General features: G+C 37.0%; 1 protein-coding gene across 4 annotated transcripts in view; it reads right to left on the reverse strand.

Moving 5' to 3' along the window:
- Window positions 1-25,988, reverse strand: part of SPEF2 (sperm flagellar 2) — a 184,443-nt gene that overhangs the window by 86,228 nt on the left and 72,227 nt on the right. For all 4 annotated transcript variants that reach the window (XM_042996620.1, XM_042996611.1, XM_042996618.1 and 1 more), the window contains 8 exons: window positions 25,719-25,780; window positions 23,632-23,735; window positions 22,067-22,323; window positions 14,498-14,606; window positions 11,868-12,025; window positions 9,063-9,227; window positions 5,526-5,600; window positions 80-228 (listed from right to left, as the gene is read on the reverse strand). In XM_042996620.1, coding sequence (XP_042852554.1) covers window positions 80-228; window positions 5,526-5,600; window positions 9,063-9,227; window positions 11,868-12,025; window positions 14,498-14,606; window positions 22,067-22,323; window positions 23,632-23,735; window positions 25,719-25,780 — 1,079 coding nt within the window. The remainder of the gene's footprint in view (window positions 1-79; window positions 229-5,525; window positions 5,601-9,062; window positions 9,228-11,867; window positions 12,026-14,497; window positions 14,607-22,066; window positions 22,324-23,631; window positions 23,736-25,718; window positions 25,781-25,988) is intronic.

Here is a 25,988-nt window from a genome sequence, read left to right on the forward strand (position 1 = left end):
TGGTGCAAGTAATGGAGTAAATCTTACTGTAAATAATAGAAAGACTAGCTTCTACTAGCTTGAATCTAAACTGCCATACCTCAGGAATTGGCTCATTCACATAGACCCATTCTTCTGATCCTGGCTTTGGTGGTGGTGGCACTATGGGAGTAGGTGACACCTCTGCAGAATCAGCAGGTGACTTCTTTACCGATGCTTTCCCTCCTGGTGATTTTCCTTTAGGAGAACCTTAAACGTGCATATTATATCATTTCACTACAATTGTATGAACAGAACCAGATTCTGGTAGATGAATAAATCTAGCATTACTGTGGACTTCATGCAATTCATTAAGCAATTTTGGGGAGCCTTACCAAATCAAAAATCAAAACCCCAATTCTCTACAGCCTCCAAATTAACCAATAATACCACTAACAGGTTTTTTTTTTTTAGTTTATTTATTTTGAGAATGATCAAGAGAGAGAGAAAGAGAGAGAGAGAGAAAGAGAGAAAGAGCGTGCATGCACAAGCAGGGGAGGGGCAGAGAGAGAGGGACACAGAGAATCCCATGCAGGCTCCACACTGTCGGCACAGAGCCCAAAGTGGAGCTCAATCCCATGGACCATGAGAACATGACCTGAGCCAAAATGAAGAGTCAGATGCTTAGCCAACTGAGCTACCCAGGCACCTCCGGTAACAGTTTGTTTAAGCTACTAAATTTCTTTTGTCCAGTTGGCTATGAAAAGCAACTTGACATTTTATTTTTATCTCTTTCTTTGATTTCATAATGAACATATGGTTCTTACAAAGTATAGATTGTAAAATGCATTTCATTGACATTTGCAAGTAATGGCAAATTAAATTCTCCATCCAGAATGAGAAAGAAAGTAAGTCTAATATGAGTGATGCTCTTGATGTTTTTTTGAAGCTCAGGGGAGGAGCAGGGAGGAAGGAGGCTATGAAGAGTCAGTGGGAGTCAGTGAAGGATGTGGGGAAGGAGGTGGGGTATTACAGCTTCCAAATGTCTCCACATTCCCTGAATGAGACAGAGGGTTTCTGAGTGGGAAACTTTATTTCTTGCTATAGTCAGGGAGTATGGATGAAGGTACTTGCTGTGTCATCGCCTGGCTGAATTAAGGCATGAGAGAGAGAAGGGGAGAGAAAGGAAAGAGAGAAGAAGGACGAGGAGAAGGTGGAGGAGGAAAAAGAAGAGCAAAAAAATGAAGCCTAGTGTTCAGTTCAGAATCCAGAAAGGGCATATGCTTTACTTTCCCCAAGAGCATCAAGAAGGGAATCTAGACCAGTTGAGTGGTGTGGCACTCTTACGGTCTGAAAGGTTCTGTGATTGATCAAAGTAGCTTAACTCAGAAAGCCTAATATTTCCTTGAAAGATCAAGGTTATTATGGTTTAAGAAATTCAGTCAGTTTAAATTACACTTACCTTCAGAATAATTATTGAAATTTTAGATGCAGTTTATAGATGTCTATAGATTTGGGAACACTTTATTTCCCAAACTATATTTCCTTAATGAGTATTATTTAATGATAATGCCGTTTAGAAAAATAAATACATCTTAAACTTTAATTCTGGTTAAAAATATATTAATTACAAGTAGAAGGGAAATGGTCAGTTATGTCTTATGGACAGTTTAGATGACTTCAGTTATATATATTTAAAAATAGTATCCATTAGGGGCACCTGGGTCGCTCAGTCGGTTAAGTGTGCAACTCTTGATTTCAGCTCAGGTCATGATCTCACTGTTTGTGAGTTCAAGCGCCACATTGGGCTCTGAGCTGACAGTGTGGAGCCTGCTTGGGATTCTCTCTCTCTCCCTCTCTCTCTGCCCCTCCCCTGCTCACTCTCTCACTCAAAAGTAAATACAAAAACTTTATAAAAAATATTGCCCATTATTCCAGGTCTGAAGTTGAATCTAGACATTTTTAAATTAGAAAAAAAAACAAGCTAAGAAAACCTTTGTTCAGGCAATAACCAACAATGTTTATAATTTGATATATATTTCAATATGATGATTTTTCATTATTTGACCTGAATTTCTTGTGAATTAGAAGTGCTAACAGTATAGCTACCTTCAGATGGATTTCTCTAAGAACTTTGCAATTGTAAATGTGAGACTGGAATGAGTTTCTTTTTTCTTATTTTCTTAAATATCATGATCATTCAGTGAAAACTAAGAACCAGGAAGTATTTGGGGGCCATTTGCTTTGATTCCATTTAACTTTTATCTATTTTTTAACAGTGAAAATTCTAAAGGGAAAAATAAAATGTGAATGAGTAAAAATGTATCGATGCCATAGGGAATAGAAATGGATGTCACTTTTGAACAAAATCTATTGATATCTTAAATGTAACAGGGGGCATTTGTTTTTTAGTACCATTCACCCAATCATATGGAAGCTTCAGTTTCTAATGAGAGACCTGCTTTCACTTGAAAGTTGGATCATTTAGTCCTCAGTGTAGCCAGTCTATGTTGAAAGAGAAGTAGTTTGTATTTATGTTTCTTTTTCTAAATTGTAAACCAATTTAAATATTTTGGGGAATGGGCATAGAAATAATACATTAGAAATAATTGAATGTCTCTGATATTTAATGACTATCAGAGAGCAATCAGCCTTGGGCTCCAGTTTAATGGTTCTCCAATTGTAGCAATCATCAGAAGTCCCCAGAGGGCTTATTAAAACACAAAATTGCTGGGCCCCTGCAGGAGTTCTAGATTCAGCAGGTCTGGTTAAGTATTTGTATTTTCAGTAAGTTCTCAGGTGATGTGGATGCTATTGGTCCCAGGACCACACTTCAAGTGCCACTGCCCCAGTGGATAGAGCTAGGTATTACAATTTCATTAGCCTTTTATCTTCTTCCCTCTGTTTTTCCATGTCCTTTCAGTTAAATGTGACTGAAGTTTCTAACACTGACATCACATTTATTGCTAAGTGGCCTGGTAGCACCTACAAATATAAGTCAAATCAGAAGGCAAGCACTGGATCAATGCCAATACCAATACATGGGAAAGCCAGTGGAGTTAAAGACAACACTATTCCCCAATGTTTGTTTCATAAAACTCTGGTTCCAATGCATACCCTTGTAAGAGAATTCTGCAGCCAAAATATTTTTGGATATTACATATTGTATCTCCAACTCCCTTAGAGATGCGTGTTGATGTATTTTTTTTAAGTCCTGCAATTAAAACCTTTTTTTTTTTTTTTAATTTTTTTTTTCAACGTTTTTTATTTATTTTTGGGACAGAGAGAGACAGACAGAGCATGAACGGGGGAGGGGCAGAGAGAGGGAGACACAGAATCGGAAACAGGCTCCAGGCTCTGAGCCATCAGCCCAGAGCCCGACGTGGGGCTCGAACTCACGGACCGCGAGATCGTGACCTGGCTGAAGTCGGACGCTTAACCGACTGCGCCACCCAGGCGCCCCTAAAACATTTTTAATTTGGCATAACTCAGCATTTTCTGAAATTGGTTGATTATGGAAAACTTTCTTCATTTAGCCCCTAATTAACAACTGTTAGGTAAGGTCATTGGGTTGAAAAAGCTGTTGTTCTATGTAGCTATAATGTGGGACAATGGCAGATGAGTTGAAGAGAGTAAGAAATACTTTGAGAACACCAAAATACACTTGTGAATGGCAATTTAGTGTCAAAATTCCGGGAGAAGAAGGGTAAAGATTGACCTGATATGCAGAGAAGAACAGAAATGAGTCATAGATGTCAATAGCAGGAAATACAGATAAGTTTGAAGACAGAAGAAAGAGATAGCTTCTTACACCATAAGAGATGGTTTCAATATAATGGCATCAAATGACCTGAGATAAACAGATAATCAGTCCCTAGTGTTCACCACCAATATTAATTTTAAATACTAAGAATTAAAATCGTATTTCCTTTTAATGAAGGAAATCCTCTTATACATCCTGAAAAACAGCATTTCTATGTGACAGAAAGACTTCTAAATCATGATTGCAAGTTCACCTATTTCAAATATTATTAAGCACAATAGAAATTCAGTAAAATAAAAGCAAAAAATGTTTGAAAGTTCTTAGTTACTTAAATTGAACTAACTGCATGACTCCAGTGTATATATTTTACTGGTTGAACTTGTATTTGCTTATGGTTTGTTTGGAGTGTGTATGCTTTTAACTAAGGATGCTCTTAAAGTATGTACATTATTATGTTTAACTTGATTTGGTAACTAATGTGCATAGTATATTTAATTTATATTTTTGAAAATTCTATGATGATCCTTCTTTTGTTTTTGTTGATCATAATGAGAAAGCAAGGAATAAATAATGTAAATGTGAAAATTATGTAAATGGGTAGCATAAATTATAGCCCTTATAGCCCTTAACATTTTAGCTAAAATTTACATCTCAGTGTTAACTGACCAGGTGGCTCCAGTTATATATGATGTTACATAATCAGAAAAGGGTGAGATTCTCTTTGGGGATCTTGGTTATGTATTTTTAAATGGCAAAATAAAGATCCTTTGCAGCCCATTATTTTGTGAACTTGCATACTTTTGGCTTGCAACTGCATTGACAATTTGTAATAAAAAATTAAACAAAGGTACACACTTCATGACAACCCTATTTGAATATACTCTGAAAACGTCAACTGTATATATTTATAACTGCATCTCAACGTTTGATTTGTTGTTATAGCTCCTCAACATAAATCTAACTAATATGCTTTCAAGAGCCTAATGGGATTTTTTTTCTACCAACTATCAATTACATAAAAAAAGCTACATCCCCTTTATTTCACAGAAATAGTTAAAATAAAATAGAAAAAAATTAAATGAAATTAGGGTCAGGACAAGGACAACTTAAAGTGGAAGGAAAAAATGGGGAGAGGAATTTGAAAGCGGATATTGAGATCCTGGTACCCTCACACAGGTATAGCCACTCTGTGAACTTTTGGACGGCCAAGAGAGGAAAAGCTATTATTTAGATGTGCTAATTATCTAACCACTCAGAGGAAGAAAGATTTTCCTGTCCCTTGATTCTGAATGAAATTTCTCACCTAGAATTTCATATGGGGGCCATTAAATGATGTAGTAGGCATATCATCCCCTCAGAACATAAAATGCCAGGTTGTTATTGGTATAAGGAAAGTTTCACCTCCACTGCTATGCTGTATTGTGAAGGGAGTTGAGGACTTTGTACCGCGCGTTATCAGTGAAGGCAATTTGATGGGAGCCCAAGAAAACAGGGTTCAGCATAGAGCTTTCTGAAGGCATAGCTTAGCCCAAGGATAATACTGATAATTTCTATGATGAATGGATGTTCTGTATATTAGATATCTCTAAATTATTTCCCACAAGCATCACTTTTCTCAGCAAGACCTGTGCTAAAATCCAAACTATAGAAATATTGATGTTATATTCTTTGGTAACAGCTTCTAGTTTACAAATGCCCAAGAGAAGTATAGTATGTGTTCTACTATACAAATCTGGCTCTTTTCATTGAGGCAGTTATAAAAGGCAGAATCATATTGAACCATGTCTATCTTTATCTGCGGTACCTTTTCTTTTGAGTGAAGTTTCACCTTTCTTCCCTTTTCCTTCTTGAGGAGAGTCTTGCTTACCATGTAAGGGCTCTAAACAAAATTCAAGACATAAAAGTTATTGATGATTTTCTTTACTATCCCGGGCTAGATTACTGGTAAGCAATCAAGTGTTATTTCTCACAGATAAACAGTAATCTTTGTGAGGTCTTTGCAGTGAGCTAAAATTAATCTGAAGACAGAATGGATTAAAACTTGAATGACAGCCCTTATAGTGCTATTCTATTTTGTCACACTGGGCAGTTCAGTCCTAAGTTCAATATCAATATTTGGCAGTGGATTTGATTGTAAACTCTTTGAGGCAACATGGCTGCAGAGTGTTAAAAGTTAGTTACAAGTCCGTTTGAAGCATATGGCTCTATGTTGATTTATTTCAACTAAATGATCCTTATAAAATAAGACAGCCAAATCTGTAATAAGAATGACACAAAAACAATTTGAGGAAGGGCTGAATAACCACACTGACTGGAGATGGTGCTTCCTTGAACTTTTCCTGACCCCACACACTTGGTTGCCTCGTGACTTGTACATTTCCATTTTACTCTGGCTATAACTTGTCATGTAAAGAATGATTTGTGTATATTTATCTTGGATTCCTTGGACTCTAGTTCAAAATCATACTGAAAGGGGGAAAATGGGAAACTGATGATTTAAAGGTCAGTAAGGTGTTCCTTCCAAACAATAAATTAGTTCTTCGAAAAAGTTCTCTACATGCCACATTATTCACCAAACAATTTCAATCATTACCTACCTTTTGCCCTGGGCTACAGTTTATTCTTCATTGGAAGGATGGACATATGGGGCAGTTTAAATACCTATGATGGAGACACCATGTATGACCTATTATCTACATTTAGAAGTGATAATTATAAGAATGTGTAAATGCATAGCACATATCACATTTACTTCTCAGATTCATCAACCAAGATTTCATAGAAATAAGAAGGGAATAGGGAAGGACTCATAGAAATAAGAAAGAAATAAGGGATTCATAGAAATAAGAAGAAATAGGGAAGGATTAACTCTGAAACTTTGTTAACCTCTGTAAAAGGACTTTTAAAATCCACATAGCTGACCACCAAACTCAAAAAATAAATATACAAACAATAAACAAAATCCAAACAACTGAATTAGTTGCTTTTTCAGAAATAAACATCATCATCATCATCATCATCATCATCATAACAATAAAGTCTAGATAAGCTCCTAATTCCTTTAATAACAATACTTTGGGTAACCAACTATTTAGCTAATTGTAAACGACTACTAAACAAGGCATCAGAGAAAAGAAGTTAAAAATAGAGATACCTGAATTTATAAGGCACTGTGGGCAAGTCTAATTTCTTCTGATTTTTTAAATCAGTTCCAAAATATATTCTGAAATCTCAAAAAATATTTTTCAATAGCAGCATGGATATTGTACTATTGTATTCTGTCACATTGACAACTTTGGTTTTAGATTAAATTCTGAAGTTTGGTAGTGGATTTAGTAATAAACCCTTTTAATGTAACATAACTGTGAACTCTTTCAAATTTAATCCCTAGCACATTTGAAGCAGAAATAAAATGCAGAGCTATATACAATGTAGAATTATACAGAGACAAAATGACTGTTAGTACTCGGCGCACTGGCCTCCCTCTTTACTCTATTTCCATCCTGATTGATTGATTGATTGATTGATTGATTTTTGTAAATAATTCCTTTTTTCATCTCAACTTCTAAAGATCATAGTTGGGTATTTAAGCTGGGCATGTTCAGAAGCCTTGGGCTTTCATTTCTGAAAATGCTCTCATTTGAAAAAACAAACTGTAAATTATTTACATAGAAATAAACAAACCTGCCAGAAACTTTCCCCCTAAAATTGCTGAACTAAGCCTCCCTGAGCTGTAAGGGCAGAGGTCGGTTTTGGTTTCTCTGCCTCCCTCTACTGACCCATCAGTGCTCTCAAGCTCTGAGATCTCTCTCCGGTAACTTGATAACTCGTTGTTGGAAGGCAGTAAATAGGCCCTGGAGATTAACACTTGGATACGTTTTTAAAGATCAGGCATTAGGCCTGTCCTTGGTGAAAAAAAGAGACAGACACAAGCACTCTTTTAAGCAACAAAGCTTTATTATTCCTTCAATGCACAGTATTCAAGAATACAATTTTAAAATCGTGAGCAAACTTCAGAAACTTAAAGACTGAACTGGGTTCTAACCAGAACCACTAGAGATTGGTTTCAGGGAATGGGTCAAATACCTAGATCCTCCAGATTGTGAGCAGACTGAGGGGGAGGTCATGGTGGGGAGAGCCATGGTCATGGGTTAAAGGACTATATTAGATAACACTAGGCTTACTTGAGCCACTGTCATAACTGTCTTCCCTGGTTCTAAACAGCATTTTAAAGATTTCCATCTTTCCTCCAGACCTCTGATTTTTTTTTAATTCCTAATGAGGCAGTGAGAAAAGGGTACATATTTAATTTATGGCTTTGTGCTTTATTGCTCCTATGATACAAAACATTTCTTTAGAATTTGTGTATTTTGCCTTTAGTCAAGCCCCATTTTATTGGAACACAGTGGTCCATAATATATGTTACCTAAGTCTTCAAATTTATTTGTTTAATATAAATAAATTCAACTTAAAAATTTCGCATCCATCTCAAATCTCTCCATGAGGCAGAAAGATCTGGAGTTTAGAAATACAATCCTAACACACAAGATCAAGGATTCCTAGGTAGCCTTAATGCACAACCAGCTGCTTCACAAAGCTACAACTAGAAACAAGGACCACATTTGTCTCCTATACACAGCACCAAACTGATACTAACATTCTACCAATGTCATGCAGTGTAACAGTTAAGCGCTTCACTTTGGTCATTATATCTATCCTCTACCACTGAAGTTAATAGTCCTTAGTGTTTCGGGATCTAGAAAGAACTTAAGCCAAAACAAACACTTTACCCATGTATGCTATAAATTACAAATGTATACGTTACTGAGATGCCAGGTGCTTGTTTCTATCCATTTATTGTCACATAAATTCACACTAATGATTAAGTCACATAGGAATTCTAGTCTCTGATGAAGTCTGTTGATTTTTTCCCCTTATTCTTGTGAGTAACTGGCTATACTAACTCATTTTCTGAAGATGTTCTCACTCTACAAAAACATAAGTCTATGGTTCAGCAAACAGATGTCTGAACTTTTGATCTGCTCTAAGTTCTTTCTGGTTATTCTCTGTGCCCTCCCTAGTCTCATCTGTGGTCTTCTTCTAATCGAGAACTGGGTATGAGGACCTCAGACTCCCTCCTACACAGTAAAGTACCTGGGCTTTGTGACAACCATAGCTACTAAGGGCTTTTCCACTTTCATCTGAGTCATCACTTGGTTTCATACTATTGAAGTTGCTTTAAGTCTAACTCTGAGTGAATGCATTGGTACTGTTATTTATAATTCTTATCTAAGTGAAAATAAGAAACTGGCAGAGGATTATAAATTATTCTGTCAATCACCTGATGGTGGTTTCCCTTTTGCAGCAGGAGTTTTTGAATGCTCACGCTGAGGATGGGTCTCCTTCTCTTTTTCTGGCTCAGGTGGAGGGGGAGGTGGGGGTGGAGGCTCAGCCAGGGGAACTTCTTCCTTTTTCTCAGCTTCCTTCTCTTCTAATTTCTTTTTAACTTCAAAAAGATGACAAGAATGAACTTTTAGTAGAGATTCTAGACACCCGCTATTTCACTTGAACCAAGATAAGCCTAAATTAATATAAAATTCCCCTTGCTGATTTAAGGCTCAGTTCATGTTTTAAGGCTCTCCTTTAAATCATCCAGTCCTTAAAACTAGGATTTGAAGCCTTCTCTGCCTAGTTAGACATGCTATTTTCTTTGCCTTTTATGGTGATGGGGAGGAGGAGGAGGAGGATGATGATGGTGTGGGTGTGTGTGTGTCCGTGTATAGCAGGTAGAAAGGCTTATTGAAGGGTGCCAAATGTAAAAGTGACAACCTAGATGTAGCTAATGCAGTGGAATAGGAAAATAAAGGGTTATTTCAAAATTTCCGTTGGAAAACCAAGGTGAAGAAAGCATGAAGAGAAGGTAAAGAGCAATGTGACAGAGGTCTTGTGGGCGTGGAGGAAACAGACTTCACCTCACCGCATTGATTTCTGGGAGTAAATACACACAAAGCACTTAGAATGGTGCATTGTACTTAAGTCTTCTTAGCAGTTCGTTAATTCACGCAGCGACTATTTTATTGAACTTCAATTGTGCCTTGAAGTAAAGGAAGGGTCATAACAATAAGATAAAACTCCCACCACTACTGCCAATAAAATTAGTAGTAGTAAAATCAATAGCAGGCACAGTTCTGGTTGCCAGAGATGGATCAGTAAAACAAAAGGGAAAAACCACTGCCTTGTGAGGCTTGCATTTTAGTGATGGGAAGCAAACCATAAGCCTGATGAATAATTTATACAAGGGGTTGAGAGGTGGTTAAGTGCTGTGGAGAAAATAAACAGAAGAATAAACAGGATCAGAAGTGCTGTGGGGCAGCTTTTGAAGTTTTAAATAGAGCAGGGGCGCCTGGGTGGCTCAGTGGGTGGCTCAAGGTCTGACTTTGGTGCAGGTCCCCATCTCACCGGTTCACGCCCTACATCCGGCCTTCTGCTGTCAGCATGGAGCCTGCTTGAGAGATCCTCTGTCTCCCTCTCTCTTTGTCCCTCCCTGCATGCTCTCATTCTCAAAAATAAACAAACATTTAAAAATGGGACAATTTTATATATACCAGCTTTTTCCTATTTAATAGTACACTATAGTCATTTTTCACCTCAGAATATATATGGAAGTACCGTATCCTTTTATTTTTTATTTTCTCAAATTAATCAGGATGTTTAATTCAGAGTACTGGGCTGGGGTCAGTCAGTGTTTATGGTTTTAATGATAAAATAGTTGTTAAAGTGCTTAACCAGTAGGAATGCAAATAAGTAGCAGTTGAGTTTGTTAACGTATTCAGTGGTTAGAATGTAAAATCTTGAGGAAAATGTTGAAATGACTCTGACAAAAACAAATTTCTAACCTGTAGATGTTTGAAGCTATACCTTAAAATTGGTGTTTTTGCCTCCCAACAAAGACTCTAAGATTGTTTTGGGAGGTTTACTCTGTCCTCCAGCCTAATTTCTATCAAATAACATGTTCAGCCTCTTAAATAATACATTGTTTAATACCATCAAGGCATATATTTTGAAATATATGAAAGAGTAAGAGAAGATTTGAAAATGCCACTGTTTCAGGAAACCTTTACTGTAATTTTGGCTCACTAAGTGAAAATCTAAAGATTTTCATGGCTTATACCTATGTACTATTTTGGTGTCAGTTAATTGATACATTATGGTGATTAGGTCTTAAATGTAGTGACAGGAGAGAGCCTTCTATCAAGGCAGCTTTAGAATCTTTGTGGTATTATTAACTTTGGCCATTTTTATTATACCAAGAAACTGCAGTTGTCAATACAATTAGGGGTGCCTTTTTTCTTTTAATGTTTATTATTTTTGAAAGAGAGACAGAGACAGAGAGCAAGCACAGGAGGGACAGAGAGAGAGGGAGACACAGAATCGGAAGCAGGCTCCAGGCTAGAACTCACTGTGAGATCATGACCTGAGCTGAAGTCGGATGCTTAATTCACCAAGCCACCCAGGCGCCCCAATTAGAGGTGCCTGATAAACAAAAGGGAAAGATTTATTTCTCAAATCATTTTGCAAAGATAAAATTCTCCACTGAAGTCTGGCTTTGGCAGTGTATTGGCCTAAGATCCCTTTCAGTAATATGTTTCAATGATACTATGAAAAGTTAGGGGGCATTTTTGGTTGAATGAAGGAGGAAAGAGGTCAGGATGGTTTAATGTAATGAGATGTATTCCAGAAGAAGGCTTAAAATAAGTAGCTAATAATCGGTAAATTGACCAATTGTAATAATTTTAAATGAACTGCCCAGAATTTACATCCTAAAAGGAGGGTTAAAGTCCTGAGGTTAACATTGACATCTGTACCATTCTCTATAACATTCTTCATTTTAACTCAGCTATTTTTTTTTCCACATGAAAACAATGTTTTCAGTGAGATTACTTCTTTTGATTAAATTAAAACAAAGAGAGAAAAATGTCTTATTTTAGAAATATCTGCAGCAGAGAGTTAAAATCAGAAGATACTTGCAGACAGTACTACTCAAATAAAAGACAGAACTCTGCAATCACGTTTTCATTTTCTCCTAAACTCATTAAAACCACACATTTAGTTATATATGTTCAAAATTATAAAGAAATGTAATTACCTTTATTCTCTTTTTTCATTACTTCAGTCATAAACATTTCTTTTACTTTTTGGCATAAAGATTCTTTATCTACTTCAGCATTGATTTTTATCAAAATATTTTCTGGTTCTGTAAACCACTGCTCCAATAAAGGCCAGTTGTCCAAGAAGCCTATAATTCTGAAAAATAAAAATACTGTATGAATATCATATACCAATTAAAATATTTGGGTAACATGATGCATGATTTACCTGACATGTATAATGAAAAAAAAAATAAGCTACCGATATAGTTAAAACTGAAAAAGCAACTCTAAGAAATTATTTACTTTGAAGAAGAAATTATTTAATACAATCAAGCCATATTTTTTGAAATGCAGTAAAACCTTGGATTGTGGGTAAGTTGCTCTGCAAGTGTTCCGCAAGACAAGCAAACATTTCTTTTATTTTTTTAAATTTATTTTTAACTTGATAAATGAGCGATGTCCTGCAATATGAGTAGTACGTGAGGCTGAATGTCACATGATCACAACTGAGCCAATGGTTCTTCTTTCTCTCTCTTTCTCTCTGAAGGACTGTGGGTGATCATCTCCCATGCTCAGATGCTTGGTCTCAGCCGTGGTGTTTGGCAGAAATCAGAGACTTTTAAGAACATTTGAGGGTGCCCACAATTGGCATTAGTGTGTTTTTTGTCGCTTCCAAGCACCTATGGACAGATATTTGCTTTTACATTCAAGAGTAAACTTAGGAATGCTTTGCTTCATTCTAGGTCAGGCTGCCTGCAGATATAGACCGTTTCCTCTTCTGCCTTATTGCCAGTTACATTAAATATAGTATACAACAAGAATTTATTAATACCCTACTATTGTCAACATCTGTGTGGACATATACAATGGCCCCCATGCAGGAAAAGGTTGAAAAGAAAGGTGGTAAGAAGGAGATGACTATGGTAGAAGTTAAGAAGGAAATCATTGAGAAGGACCAATGAGGTGTGCAAGTGGCAGAAATTGTAAGATTTTGTAAGAAGTCTATGTCTGCATCTCATCTGCAAAGGAGGAGGGGAAAATGAGATTAGGGAGATGTGTAAAAGGTGGGAAACAGTGCAAAATTTTGTAGAAAAGCACCACCTGAATAAGGCTGTAGCAGTGTGAGCAACGAATCTCTTTAATGACAATGCAATGTCACATTTCCGTGAAATCCTCAAAAGGAGGCAAAAGCAAATGTCATTGGTAGGTTCCTTGTTAAAGTTGCATGAAAATAAAAAGATTTCATTGAGCCAATAGATAGCAGTAATTCCATTAGTGATACTGAAAGTTGTCCTACACCATAACCCTCCTCTCTCACCTCCCTCACACCAGCCATGAATGTCTTCAAAGGCAAGTGCAGGTTAATTTATTTTTCTTTATATCTTGTATTTTCTTTATTATTTTATATTATATTACATTACAGTATTGTAATATTTTTCTATGAATATTTTTGGGTTGTGAAACAAATTATTTGAGTTTCCATTATTTCTTATGGGGAAATTTGCTTTGATATACAAGTGCTTTGGATTACAAGCATGTTCCGGAAGAATTATGCTCACAAACGTAGGTTTTATTGTATATGAAAGAGTAAAAGAAAATTTGAAAATGCCACCATTTAGTGTAATTTTGTTCCACTAAGGAAAATCTAAAGAAAGATCACCTGCATTTCATCATAGAGTTAACTCTGAGCACACTTCTCTTGGTAGCTACCAGCTGAGGTCATCTATTTTTCTCTTACAGACAGAAATCAAAGAAATATTTAACTGTAGATAGCTCAGACTTACTTGCTTGACTCACAAATAATCTTGGAATGATTTTTGAAACTTTGTCTTCCTTGAGAATAGATTACTTTTCTCTGGCTCACATCATATTTTTTGACTTCTCTGGGTTTCATAACATTGTCTAAGTTTTCTTTCCCAATGAACACACTGCACATGACCAAGAGAATGGGTGTTTTTGTTTGTTTATTTTTGTATAACAGCATTTTAGCAAAATGGAAATAGTTTTAAATTACAGTCTGTGGTCTGATGCCTAGCTCTTTCAAATATCATGACCTTCGACTGGCATTTGCTGAATGAGGGCTAAACTAGGATTCCATATAATGAACCATAGAAGGAAGTGTTGCCTGATTTGATTCTCCTCTTCCTAGTTTATGATGACTTATGCTCTGAATATTAAATCTAGCACATGAATATTTCACTTAACATCAAAGCTATTTAGTTTTTTTTTTTTTTTTACTTGTAAAAGTAAAATGAATGAATGCTGGAAAATACATTTTTTTTCTAGATCTGATCATTTCGAAGTGACTGGGTGTCAGTCCATTCAAAGGGCAAAAATTAAGAAGTAGGACATTGAGTTTTATTTATTTATTTTTTCAAAGTTTATTTATTTATTTAGAAAGAGAAAGAGTGTGCATGTATGAGCACTCTGTGCACCAGTGGGGAAAGGGCAGAGAGAGAGAGAGGGAGAGAGAGAATCCCAAGCAGGTTCTGTGCTGTCACCACAGAGCCTAATGTGGGGCTCCATTTCACGAACTATGAGATCATGACTTGAGCCAAAATCAAAAGTTGGTGGCTTAACAGATTGAACCACCCAGGCGCCCCAGGACATTGAGTTTTAAACTAACCTGTGCTGAATCTGATCTCTTAAATTCTGGTCTTTATCCATATCCTGGTTTTCAGCAGCTACCTGTTGAGTGATTTCTTCATGAGGTGTTTCACTTGAAAATGCTTCAGCTATGATATAAAAATTAGTTAATTAGATAATTTGCTAAAGCAAAGTTGCAGTAGCACTGCTACAATGTACTGATGCAAGAAAGTCAAATAGATATGATCATGCCATTGGCCCAATATTAATAAAAATGTTTAACAACATGAAAAGAAAGAGTATAGTTTTGGGATCAAAATTCAAATTTTTCTTCAAAATTGAGGAAAACAAAATACGATATAACATTAAAGAGGAGCTGTAGTTTCAATGTAGAGGATTTCAGGATTGACTCTGAAGAGGTTAGAATATAAAGTGATGGGCCATCATGAATAATACACTAGGAAAAAACAATTAGAAAATCAACACTCTGGTGTAAAGATTAAGAATGAAATAACAGGGTGGCCATAAAGTCAAATATGTGTAAAAATTATTTGTCGCTATTATGCTACAATCCAATAAAGTAAATTACATTTCTTTCTAGATTTTATGATCTTTCCTTAGAGAATAAACATAAAAGAACTGACCACAAGTGACCAAAACCAAAAACATCCTCAACAGCTCTGATTGAGTCCTATTTGGGGTTAGTGGTACAAGTCCAAAACACTCATGAACTTAGAATAAATGGAAAATCATAAAGAGAAAAGACAGTCTTGAACTAGACTAAAAGGAATTTAATCAATGCAAGAGAACACAGAAGACTGAACTAATAGTATTCAGGAAAATGGAGGACCCCCACAGGATATAGCAATCAATTTTTCTCCATCTACATTGAGGATAGAAAAAGATGAAGTGATTTAGAATACAGAATAATGATTTTAGGTTATTTATAAAACCAAAAGATTACTGACACCAGTGATGAGTGGTGGAAGAAGAGTGTGGGAGTTCTTCTCAGGAGGTGCTATCATGCACCATGTCATGGTCACTATCTCAAGTTTGTCAAGGCCTTCAGCACATCGATCAGCATTCCTCTTCCCAAACTCCACCCTGGCACTGGTCCCTTCCCCTTCTCTCCACTTCTGGCACTCTTTCCAAGACCGTGTCCACATCCTGGACCTTGAATGGCTCCATCCCTGCAATCTTAATGACCTACACTCCAACTGTTTCTTTCTAGCACTCCCATATATGATGAATCTCTCCAACATTCATCCAGTCCCTAAATTCCTACACCCTTTCCCCCAAATTTACCAGCATTATCCTGACTTCACTTTATTTTCTAGCAAAGCTGAGTTGAATGGTTGAACACTTCAGCTTCTCTCCCTCATCTAACAACTTCAATCTGTGTCCTTCTGCTACACCAGCCTCAGATGATATTTATCTCTCTTTCCAAGTCTACACTTGCACCGGTAGACAGCTTTGAAGAAAAATACACAATTTTTTAATTTGTAATCTCACTAATTACTTGGCTTAAAAATCAGCTGATAGGATGGATGGATAGATAGATAGATAGATAGATAGATAGATAGATAGATAGATAATCTGAGATAAGTTTCTTGAGAGTTATCTTCACTCAGGCTCTCCACCTCCTCACCTCCCATTCATGCTTCAATCCACCCCAGACCATCCTTCCCAGTCTCCTACTCCATTGAAACAGCTCTCATTCCAGTCACCAAAACCCATCAAGGCCGATGCATATGTTTCAGTCCTTATCTTACTTGCTTTCTCTGTTGTATTTATAGGTAAAATTCAGCATACAATTCTTAAATACTTTTACATGTTATCTTGTTTTTACAACATAACCTGTAAAGCAAGATTGTGATTCTGTAATTGCACAGCTTATAAATGACAAAGAAGGGGTTTGACTCCAGTCAATCTGACTCCAGGCTCTGGACTTGTTTTTAATTTTCAAACTTTTTGTTGAATTATACCTGACAAAAAGAATGCACACATGAATATATAGCTCAGTGACTTCACGAACTGGAAACAGTACCCAGAGCAATGAACAAACATTATCAGCCCTGGAAGCCTCCTGTTTCTTCCCAGTTACTATTAGTCATGGACGTTAACGATCCAGAGCCTGCACTCAAAACTTCTCTGTACCTCTCTTCATATTATGAACACTGCTGCTCCCACTCAGCCTGGACAAGAGACCGAAGCACTAGCTGAAAGCCCAAGCCACACTTCATCTTCCATTCTGACACAGTCTTATGCTCCTAAACTGCCTGTTTCCCTATCCTTAGGTCTCCCTGTTGGCTTTGAGTCTGGGGCATTCCTCTCCGCTCAGCCTTGGCTGGACTGATGCTCAGCCTTTGGGCCCACCTGGCTCTGGCTATAGGCTGCTTCCTTGTGATGTTGTTCTTCAGGCTTCTCCATAGACTAAAACATTGCAGGACAGCATGCTGAACCTGACCTTGGAGACTGGGCTCCCATACCCCAGCCTGGACCTCAGGACCCCAGCTCCTACTGGTCTGGGATAAAAATAGTACAACTTTATTTCAAAAAATCTGTCTTGGCTTATGAGACACTACTTTCCCTGGCCTTCTTCCTCTCTAGCTGCTGCTTCTAAACACTTCTTCCTTTGCTCTTCCCAGAAAACTCTGATGTTTTCTGGGGGTCATCATGGATCTCTCTTTAAAGTACATTTTTACTCCTAGGTGATATCTTGCACCTTCAAATCCTTAACTTCAGCGCATGCTTCCTTCCTGACATCTAGTCCCATTTGGAGAACTGTTCTATGAACATGTTAGCTGAAAAGTCCCAAACGCACTTCAAACTCAACGTTTCCCTAAAGAATCTCTATGTATTTCTTTTCATGTTCTCTAAGTAAATGGTATCATCAATCAAAACTGTGTGGGTCAGAAACTTGTGGTCATCCTGTTCTCCCTGTGGCATGTCTCCTGTCCTCACTGATCACTGAATTCTGTAGTTTGCCTCCTAAATACCACTTGAAGCTGACCATTCCCATCTTGCCCCTCCCAGCTTTTGTAATGCCTCTGCTGTTTTTCAGAGGATAAGAATTTTCTCATTTGTTTTTTGTTTCCAATCTTACTCCCTTCCAATGCATCCTCCACCCTGAGCCAGAATGGACATTATAAAAAGCATATCTAATTGCATAAATCTCAGCTTCAATATCATTCAGTGACTTGACATGGCTTCAGGAAAATGTTCAAATACCTTAACTTGGGGCGAAAGTTTTGGCTGGCCCATGCCTACTCTGCAGGCCCATTTCTGCCCCTCTTCCATACCTTGCTGCCTCTCAGCCCTACTGAGGTACTTGCTGTTGTCTAGATGGACCACGCTCACTTGCCAAGATTTGTGATGTGTTTCTCTCTACCTCTCTCCCTTTCTTGGACTGGTCAACCTCTTCTCATGCTGGGCACACCTATTATAACACACAACTAACTATATTATATAATCAGCTTACTTTCACTTCTTTTTACACTATATTGTCAACTACTTGAGGATAGGGACTTGCCTTTCATTTGTTTATTATCAGTTCCTGGCAAATTATAAATCTTAGATAAATGTTTACTAGTGGTGCCATTTTAGCTCCCTTCACTCTAGACCAGTGCTATCCAACAGAACTTTCTAAGATGATGGAAACATTCTACACCACTGCTGTATGATACGGCAGCCACTAGCCATATGTGTACATAAAACATAGCCAGTGTGACTGAAGAACTGAATTTTTAATTTGTTAATTTTAATTAGTTTAAATGGCATGTGTGGCTAGTGGCTGCCATGTTAGACACACAACTCTAGACTGCAATCCCTTGGTTCCTTAGCTACAATGTCCACTAAATTCCTTGAAGGTAGGATCCATTTCTTCTTTATTACTCTACATCCAGTGCCTAGCACAATGTCTGGCATCATGTTATAAATAAAAAATGAATATGTGAATGAACAAAATATTGTAGAAGGTTAGAATTTTATCTGAAAAAGTAACTGTCTAAAAAAAACTGTCTAAACAGTTTAAGTGGGGTTTTGACTAACAAGAGGAAATTTCAAAGACCATTCTAACCTTATATTTCAAGAAAGAAAAATATTTTTTTTTAGAAAAATCTTAAGATATGAAAGAATAACACTTTTTCTCAACTGAAATACTTTAAAATATGAAAGCTACAGATTGATTTTAAAAGTTGTGGACATATTTAGCATACTCAATTCTGACCAAAATAAGTAAGAATTATAAAGTTAATGATTTCATACTAGTTTTAATGGTTTAGTTGGCCTAAACCCAACAATGGGCTCAGTTAACTTCAAACCAAGAAATATGCAATGTTAGAAATGTATGGTAAAAAGAAAAATCACACTGTGCTTTAATACTAATTTCTGAGGGTATATAAATATGATTATTTATGTGTATATGTGCACAAAATTTGATAAAGGAGAAGTACTCCCTGTGGTAGGGGAGAAAGGGCATTTTAAAGCCTAATTATAAGTCAAGGGTCAAGAATAAAGAAATTAAACAATTTATTTTATTTTTTAAGTTTATTTATTTATTTTGAGAGCACCCAGGGGAAGGAGAGTAGGGGAGGGGCAGAGATATCGGGAGAGAGAGAATCCCAAGTGTGGAGCCTGACTTGGGGCTTGATCCCATGAACTATGAGATCATGACCTGAGCGAAGATCAAGAATCGGATGCTCAACTGACGGAGCCACCCAAGGACTTAAACAAGTTAGATGATAACATCAGCTTTGACAAATTTGCCAGAATCACTCATCATATAATTTTGATGGGGAATTGAAAGAACTCAAACTGGATTGAGTTGGACTTCTTGAAAAATTGTTGCCAGTTGATTTCCTTCTGTTTCTGAAACATACCACAATATGCTTCCTTTGGAGCCCCCAGAGGGTAGGCAAACCTTCTGCGGCTCTCATAGAGTTATATTCAGCTTTCAGGGACCTTCTCCCCAACAGGTCTGTGTGTGTACTTTATAACAACTTGACATACCCACTTTCAAGTCAGACTGATCTTGAGTTCAGGGTCCTGTTCTGCCACCAGTGGGCCATGAATTGGCAGTGCTGGCAGCCAATCTCAGCTATGTCCTGAACAGGAGGGGGAGTTAGCTGGACAAGCAGAGTCATTACTACAGTCAGCATTGCTCCTACTCCCTTTCATGGATAGAAGTAAGTTCTCTCTTTTAAGATTTGCTAGACAGGATCCAGTTTAAACTACTGTGCTCAACAGCTAAAGTAGTATCTAATGGTTTTGTCATTTTATTTAGGTAAATGATAAAAGAAGACCTCAAAATTACACTAACTCAAAATAAGGATGAATGTGACCTTGGACAAGTCAAGTGCTCATGCTTTAAATTCCCATCTATAAATGAAAGCATGGAAATAGATGATCCCTTAGGTCTCTCCCACCTCTGAATGTCATTGTATTAGTAATAAAGCAGTAATAAAAGAAAGATAAATATTATCATTTGTTAAAGGATTTTTTTTATAAAAGTAAAATCAAGACTCTCAAACAAAGGTAAAATGTCATGATTTAACTCTTCAATTAATGAGAGAACCAGTAGGATGTTACATCAGTTCAAATAAGAATTGGATAATAGGCTATCTACAATCAGGAATGCTAAAATACATGTTAATAGGTGAAAAACTAATAGATGAAACTAATAGATGAAAACTAATTAGAAAACTAATAGATGAAAATCTAATACTTGTAATCTCTTCAAAAGTTTAGAAATTAATTATATATTGATTAAAATTCATTTGCATGTCTATGGACAAGAATCGTTTGAATTGCTCTCAGTTTCCTATAATTTACAGAGTCATAGAAGATCTGAATCAAAGCCAATGAAAGGCACAGACTCCCATAGATGCAGATAGTCCAAAGGGGTCCAAAAGACTATACTTAGCTTTCTACTGAAAGAATACCCAATAATCTCTTGTCCATTTCAAAGTCTTTCATAATTCTTACTGATGTATTTGTTACATGTTTATTAACATGTACCAGATACTATCCTAAGTGTTTTACATGTATCTTATTTAATGTCTGTGATATTGTGATATAATAAGAGAAACATATTTGGTCTTTTTCTCTGGCTCTTGACAAAGAGCTTGGAAAACGCTTGTAATTTCCTGAGAGATAGGTATAAGGAGCATTTTTTCTTATTCATAATAAGCCCCTTGCAACATTACCTGAGTTAATGTTAACGAGATGACTCTTAGAAGATGGGGCCTGGTTGCCAGAGGAACAAACCATGTGATTAGAAGGCTGGAACTTTCAGCCTTGACCCCAGACTTCTAGGAAGGGGAGTGGGGTTGAGAGATGAATCAATCACCAATGGCCAATGATTTAATCCATCATGCTTATTAGAACTGCCATAAAAACTCTAAACTAAGGGGTTCAGGGAGCTTCTGGAATGATGAACACATCCACATGCCAGGAGGGTAGTGTAACCCAAACACCATGGAGACCAAAGCTTCTGAGCCTGAGACTCTTCTAGACCTAGCACTATATTCCTCTTCATCTGGCTGTTCATTTGTATCTTTTATGATGTCCTTTATAATAAACCAGTAATAGTAAGTGTTCTGTGAGTTTTATGGGTCATTATAGCAAATTCAAACCTGAGGAAGGGTTATGGAAACTCCTGATTTGTAGCCACATCATACAGAAGTGTGGGTAACCAGGGGATCTACTACTTGAAATTGGAATCTGAAGTTGGGGGCAGTCTTATGGGGCTGAGCCCTTAACCTGTGGAGTCTTCCCTAATTTACCAGAAGGTAGTGCCAGAACTGAATTAAACTGTAGAACAATTTGGTGTCTCCCAAGAACTGGAGAATGGGGTAGTGTAGGAATTCCACAATTTGGTGTCAGTAGTGTCAGTTTTCCTTTCACATCTGTAAAACTACAATGAGGCATTTTATTATGTAGATTGTGAAACTCAGGTTTAGAATAATGAAGTAACTTTCCCTTGGTCAAATAAATACCTCATGAGTTGACAAGAGAAGGTTCAAGAGGATCTGTTTTCCCCGTAAGTATTTCATTTGTGGAATAAAGTCATATTTTCATTCTAATGACAAAAAGTACTTAAACAAACCATGACTACTGGAAAGACTATTCAACCCCCCCATGTGAGGACTTCAGCCAACTGATACTGCTTCTCTGACTTCACACACAATCTCGGGGAAGGAAGTTATCAGATCCTTGCTTTGCAGAACAGATGAGATTTATGACCTTCATTAGATGTGACCCACCAAGGTGTACTAAACAGCCACAAGAAGCTTCTCCATGCATGCAAGTCTCAAAAAGGGCACCTCTGTGCTAGGGAAGCTGCCAAATTGAGGGAAGTGTTCAGTGAGATGCTTGCAGTTGGCATAGAATTCTCTGCTAGTTCTCTACAGTGCTGAACAGCAACAGTTAAAGCAGGAGGCAAACGTGCTCTGCTAGATAATTCTTTGGAAAATCTGAAATGGATTTCTTATTACCACTCCTAATTGTAAATGGGAATACTCACCCATTCAGTCAAAGAAGAAATGAATAAAGAGCTTTGAGTTACAAAAAAGAATATCAAAACAAAGGGGAAAAGTATCCAGCTTACCCATCGTGTCATTCATGCGATCCAGTGAGGAATTATCTGAAATATCTAATAACATGACAAAATCAAATGCAGAAGGAGGAAGAGGAACTTCTTTGGAGGCTTTAGTATCAACAGCCAATGTGGATATTTGTGCTTTCTTTTCCTCCATTTCTAGGACCTCTCTGTTGCAGCCCGTGAGAGCTTCCTCCAGAAGCTTTGCTTGGTTTAATGTCATTGGAAAACCATCCAAGACCCATCCTTGATCCACAGGTATCTTACTAAATTGAAAATGGACAAACCATTAACATTTTGATAGATACAAGTACTCTGGAAGTAGCAATACAATGAGTCTTGCCTTTACCTTTCCTTCAACTCCACAGTAACCTCCTTTGGCACAAATTTTATTACTTTACAGCTAAGATGAGGCTTATTAATACACCACAATCACTCCTTTGCTTAAAATCTTTCTGTAGGTCCCTGCTGCCCTCCAAAGATATTTCAGAGGCCGTAACGTGGTATTTAAAATTAACTGGCCACAACTTGCCTCCCTATAACTCTTCATCTCTCACAGTCTTGAATCATTTACTTCAAACAAACTGATCTCCTCACTTAGGTAAATAAGCATTGCATTTTCTAGCTTGTGGTCATAGGTTTGAATCTGTTTCTCTTCTACACATAGTGGGATAACACACTTTACAGGGCATTATGAGGATAAACTGAAATGATCCATTTTAAGAACCCAGCACCGAGCTTACCACACTGTGGATGCTCACAATGTCAACCTGGAGACTTCTTCCTACTCCGCCCGACCCAGCATGGAGCTGTAACTGCCTAACCTGAACTCCTCTGCTCTCATCCACTTCGCTATACAATGAATAATTATTGTATTTCATAACTGAGAAAAACTCAAGTGAGGCTTCTTTATCTCAATTAGATTATAAGTTGTTGTAGTGTAAGGAGCATTTCTTGGGTTTTTGCTTTCAGTGCCACATCCTCCATAGAGAATCGAGCTCCAAGAATTATTATTTTGGATCTTTATATTGAAAAACTGTATGAAAGGGGAACAAACTTAAACTCTGTTCTTCTAAACCCCTAATTATATAAAACTGAGATTTTGGTTTTTGGATTAAAATTTATGATTTAATTTCTTTCTCTGTTAGAACTCCTTTCTTGTCTGTGCAACCTCCTTTTCTCATTGCCTTCCCATCCAGCACTGATGAGCCTTTGGGTCCCTGGGTCCAATTCCTTCTCCTGAAACATAAAACAAGGAAGGGCACTGACTTGTGACCACACAATCAGGGTCTCTCCCCTCTATAATCTGTCCCTTGGCTTTTCCAAGTATCTAATGACTCCTTGAATTCCTGAGGGAATAGAACCTGAACTTCACCTGGGTGAGTGAAGACTGGTAAAGTGGGAGAAGTGAAATATAAACATGTAAATCATAAACATGTCTTTATCTTGCTGTATGTTTTCTCATGTAGATGGGTAGTATTGATTAGATATTAAAAATAAAAAATACTGCTATATTATTCTTTATATACTTCTATCTGATAAAGAATATATTAGTAGATTAAAAAAATACGTACTTAATAGCATTTACCATGATGCTAACTAGCAACATGTCAGAAATGCTCTTTCCTTTCTTCAGCAACTTTTCTGATTTTGCACCAAGCTGAGCACGCACAGTGAGCTGTGAAAATAAACAATGAGTGGTAGAGTACAACTAATTTAAAAGTCAGAATCCAAATGTCTGGGGGAAAAATTAAATGGTCATGCTCTCTGGTGAAGACACTGATCATCTGGCGCAATTCTGGAGTCAGCCAAGCATCCAGGGGAAGTGTGTATGGATATTGAGGCTCCTCTGTGTGGGTCCCTCCTTGCCAAGATCTTCCTCTGAATTCTTAGCTGCTCTGGCATTGCCAACCTTCATTTTCTAATACCTTAAACTGAAACTATTAAAGATTTCTGCTTGAGTTCTAGCCACTCTCGTGCTACACAGACATGGTGTGCCTCTGGGATAACCTGTACAAGTATGGCTCTTGACCAGGGAAGTTCCCTTGATTCAGTGGTCCAATGCCACACAGTTCATGCCTGTTTTAGGCTGCCTGCCTGTCTTCCACTTTGACTTTTTCCTGTTGGCTTTTGGCCATCAAATAATTAGCTTTTCTATTTTGTCCCGCATTGGTAACATTATCTGTAGAAGGGCTAGTCCAATAAAGCTGCTTTATGAACAGGAAAATTCCCTAGTGCTGATTCTTAATTCAACCACCAGGAAGTATTTTACAAGTCAAATGATATTAGATGTCTACGCAAAACCCTGTAAAGTTTCCTTGTTTACTTCAAATGTCCTCATTGTGCCTGTAAGGCTGACCTGACTTTTCTCCCTTCCAGCTCATCTCTCTAACCCCACTTTGCTGGCCAGTCACCTTCCTGCCTCATGGCTGCCATCCAGCTATTCTTACTGCCTGAAATGCTTCCCCAGATGCACTTGGAATTTTCTCTCAATCTTCTTTCAATCTGGTTAGATCTCACTTTCTCAAAGAAGGCTTATCCCATTTAATATAGCAACCTTCCCTCTTTCCGCACCTCTATGGCCTTGACCCCTTTGCTTCTGACCCCTTACTTCACTCTACATTTTCTTCCCTTCTGACTCATTACCATCTAATGGGTCATATAATTCATTTACTCGGTGTTTATGGTTTGTTATCTGTCTGCATTAGAATGTAAACTCTTTAAGGTCCAACAACCTTGCCTTTTCTGTTCACTGACATATCCCAAATAATTACAACAATGAACACACACACAAAAAGTATGCCCTTTGCGTTGAATTGAATATGGAATTTGGAGGATTTGTAACTCAATAAAAGTAAATATAAAAAATACACCTAGCCTTTCTGTTAATTTATATTGCAAATACACAGAGTAAAAATGATACATTCCCCTTCATCACTTTCTCTAAGCCCATTTCCCTCTTCACTGGCTGTCATACTTACAGATTGGTGTATATCCTTCCAAAACTTTTTCTATCTTTAAGGAATTTTCAAATTAAAATATTTGAAAACTAAAATTGTTTCCCAAGGTGAATCACATAATAAAAGTAACTAAATATAATAAAAATAAAGCAAATAAAATTTCTTGATTAATCAGGACATTGTATTTGATGACAAAAAGATATCTCCACATACAGAAAAGCAATACTATACAAGAAAATGCTAGTTTCCATTAGAAGTCACAGTGAGTGAATTGTTGTGAGTATTTCAGGGATTAATAAAACATTCTGAAGAGTCACCAATAGGTCTAAGGAGAAATTCTGGGGAAAAAAAGTATTTAAAGATAAAGAGAGTAGGAAAGGAAAGAGAAGTAATAAATTCAGTGGTAAAGAAAAACACATAAAATATAAGTTTGACATATGATTAAAATTTTAAAAAATCACAAACTTATTTTCTTACCTGGCAAAACTGAATAGCAATTTCCACTGCTTTAGGGATAAGGAATATTAAGAATATAAAGAATATTAAGTAACTCAGATTTAGTTACTATTTTACCATAATAATTACTTTAAACCAAAAAAGGAGCACATTGCTATTTCACTCCATTTGAAGACATACCAAGAAACTATGAATCATGACATACTTCAATCTACTAGTAGCCAAAATTAGATTACAATACTTACTTCAGAGAAACTATCACTTGATTTGACTTCTTCAGCTTTTGGAGTTTTATTTGTTTCAGTACCTAGCAATAGGAAAAGTGTTAAGAATAAAGTCCAGTATTTACCACTAAGAACCATGTTAGTATGTGATCATCCATGGTTTTGGACAGATGGGTTATTGGATCCAGCCATGCCTGAGACGCTCAGAGGAAAGAACAGAATCACCACAGAATGGCTTCATCTTTGTTCCACAACATTAAAATCCTGGCCGTTGTGTGGCTTGGTGTTTTC

This window comes from Panthera tigris, chromosome A1 (assembly GCF_018350195.1).
Source record: "Panthera tigris isolate Pti1 chromosome A1, P.tigris_Pti1_mat1.1, whole genome shotgun sequence".
Lineage (NCBI taxonomy): Eukaryota > Metazoa > Chordata > Mammalia > Carnivora > Felidae > Panthera > Panthera tigris.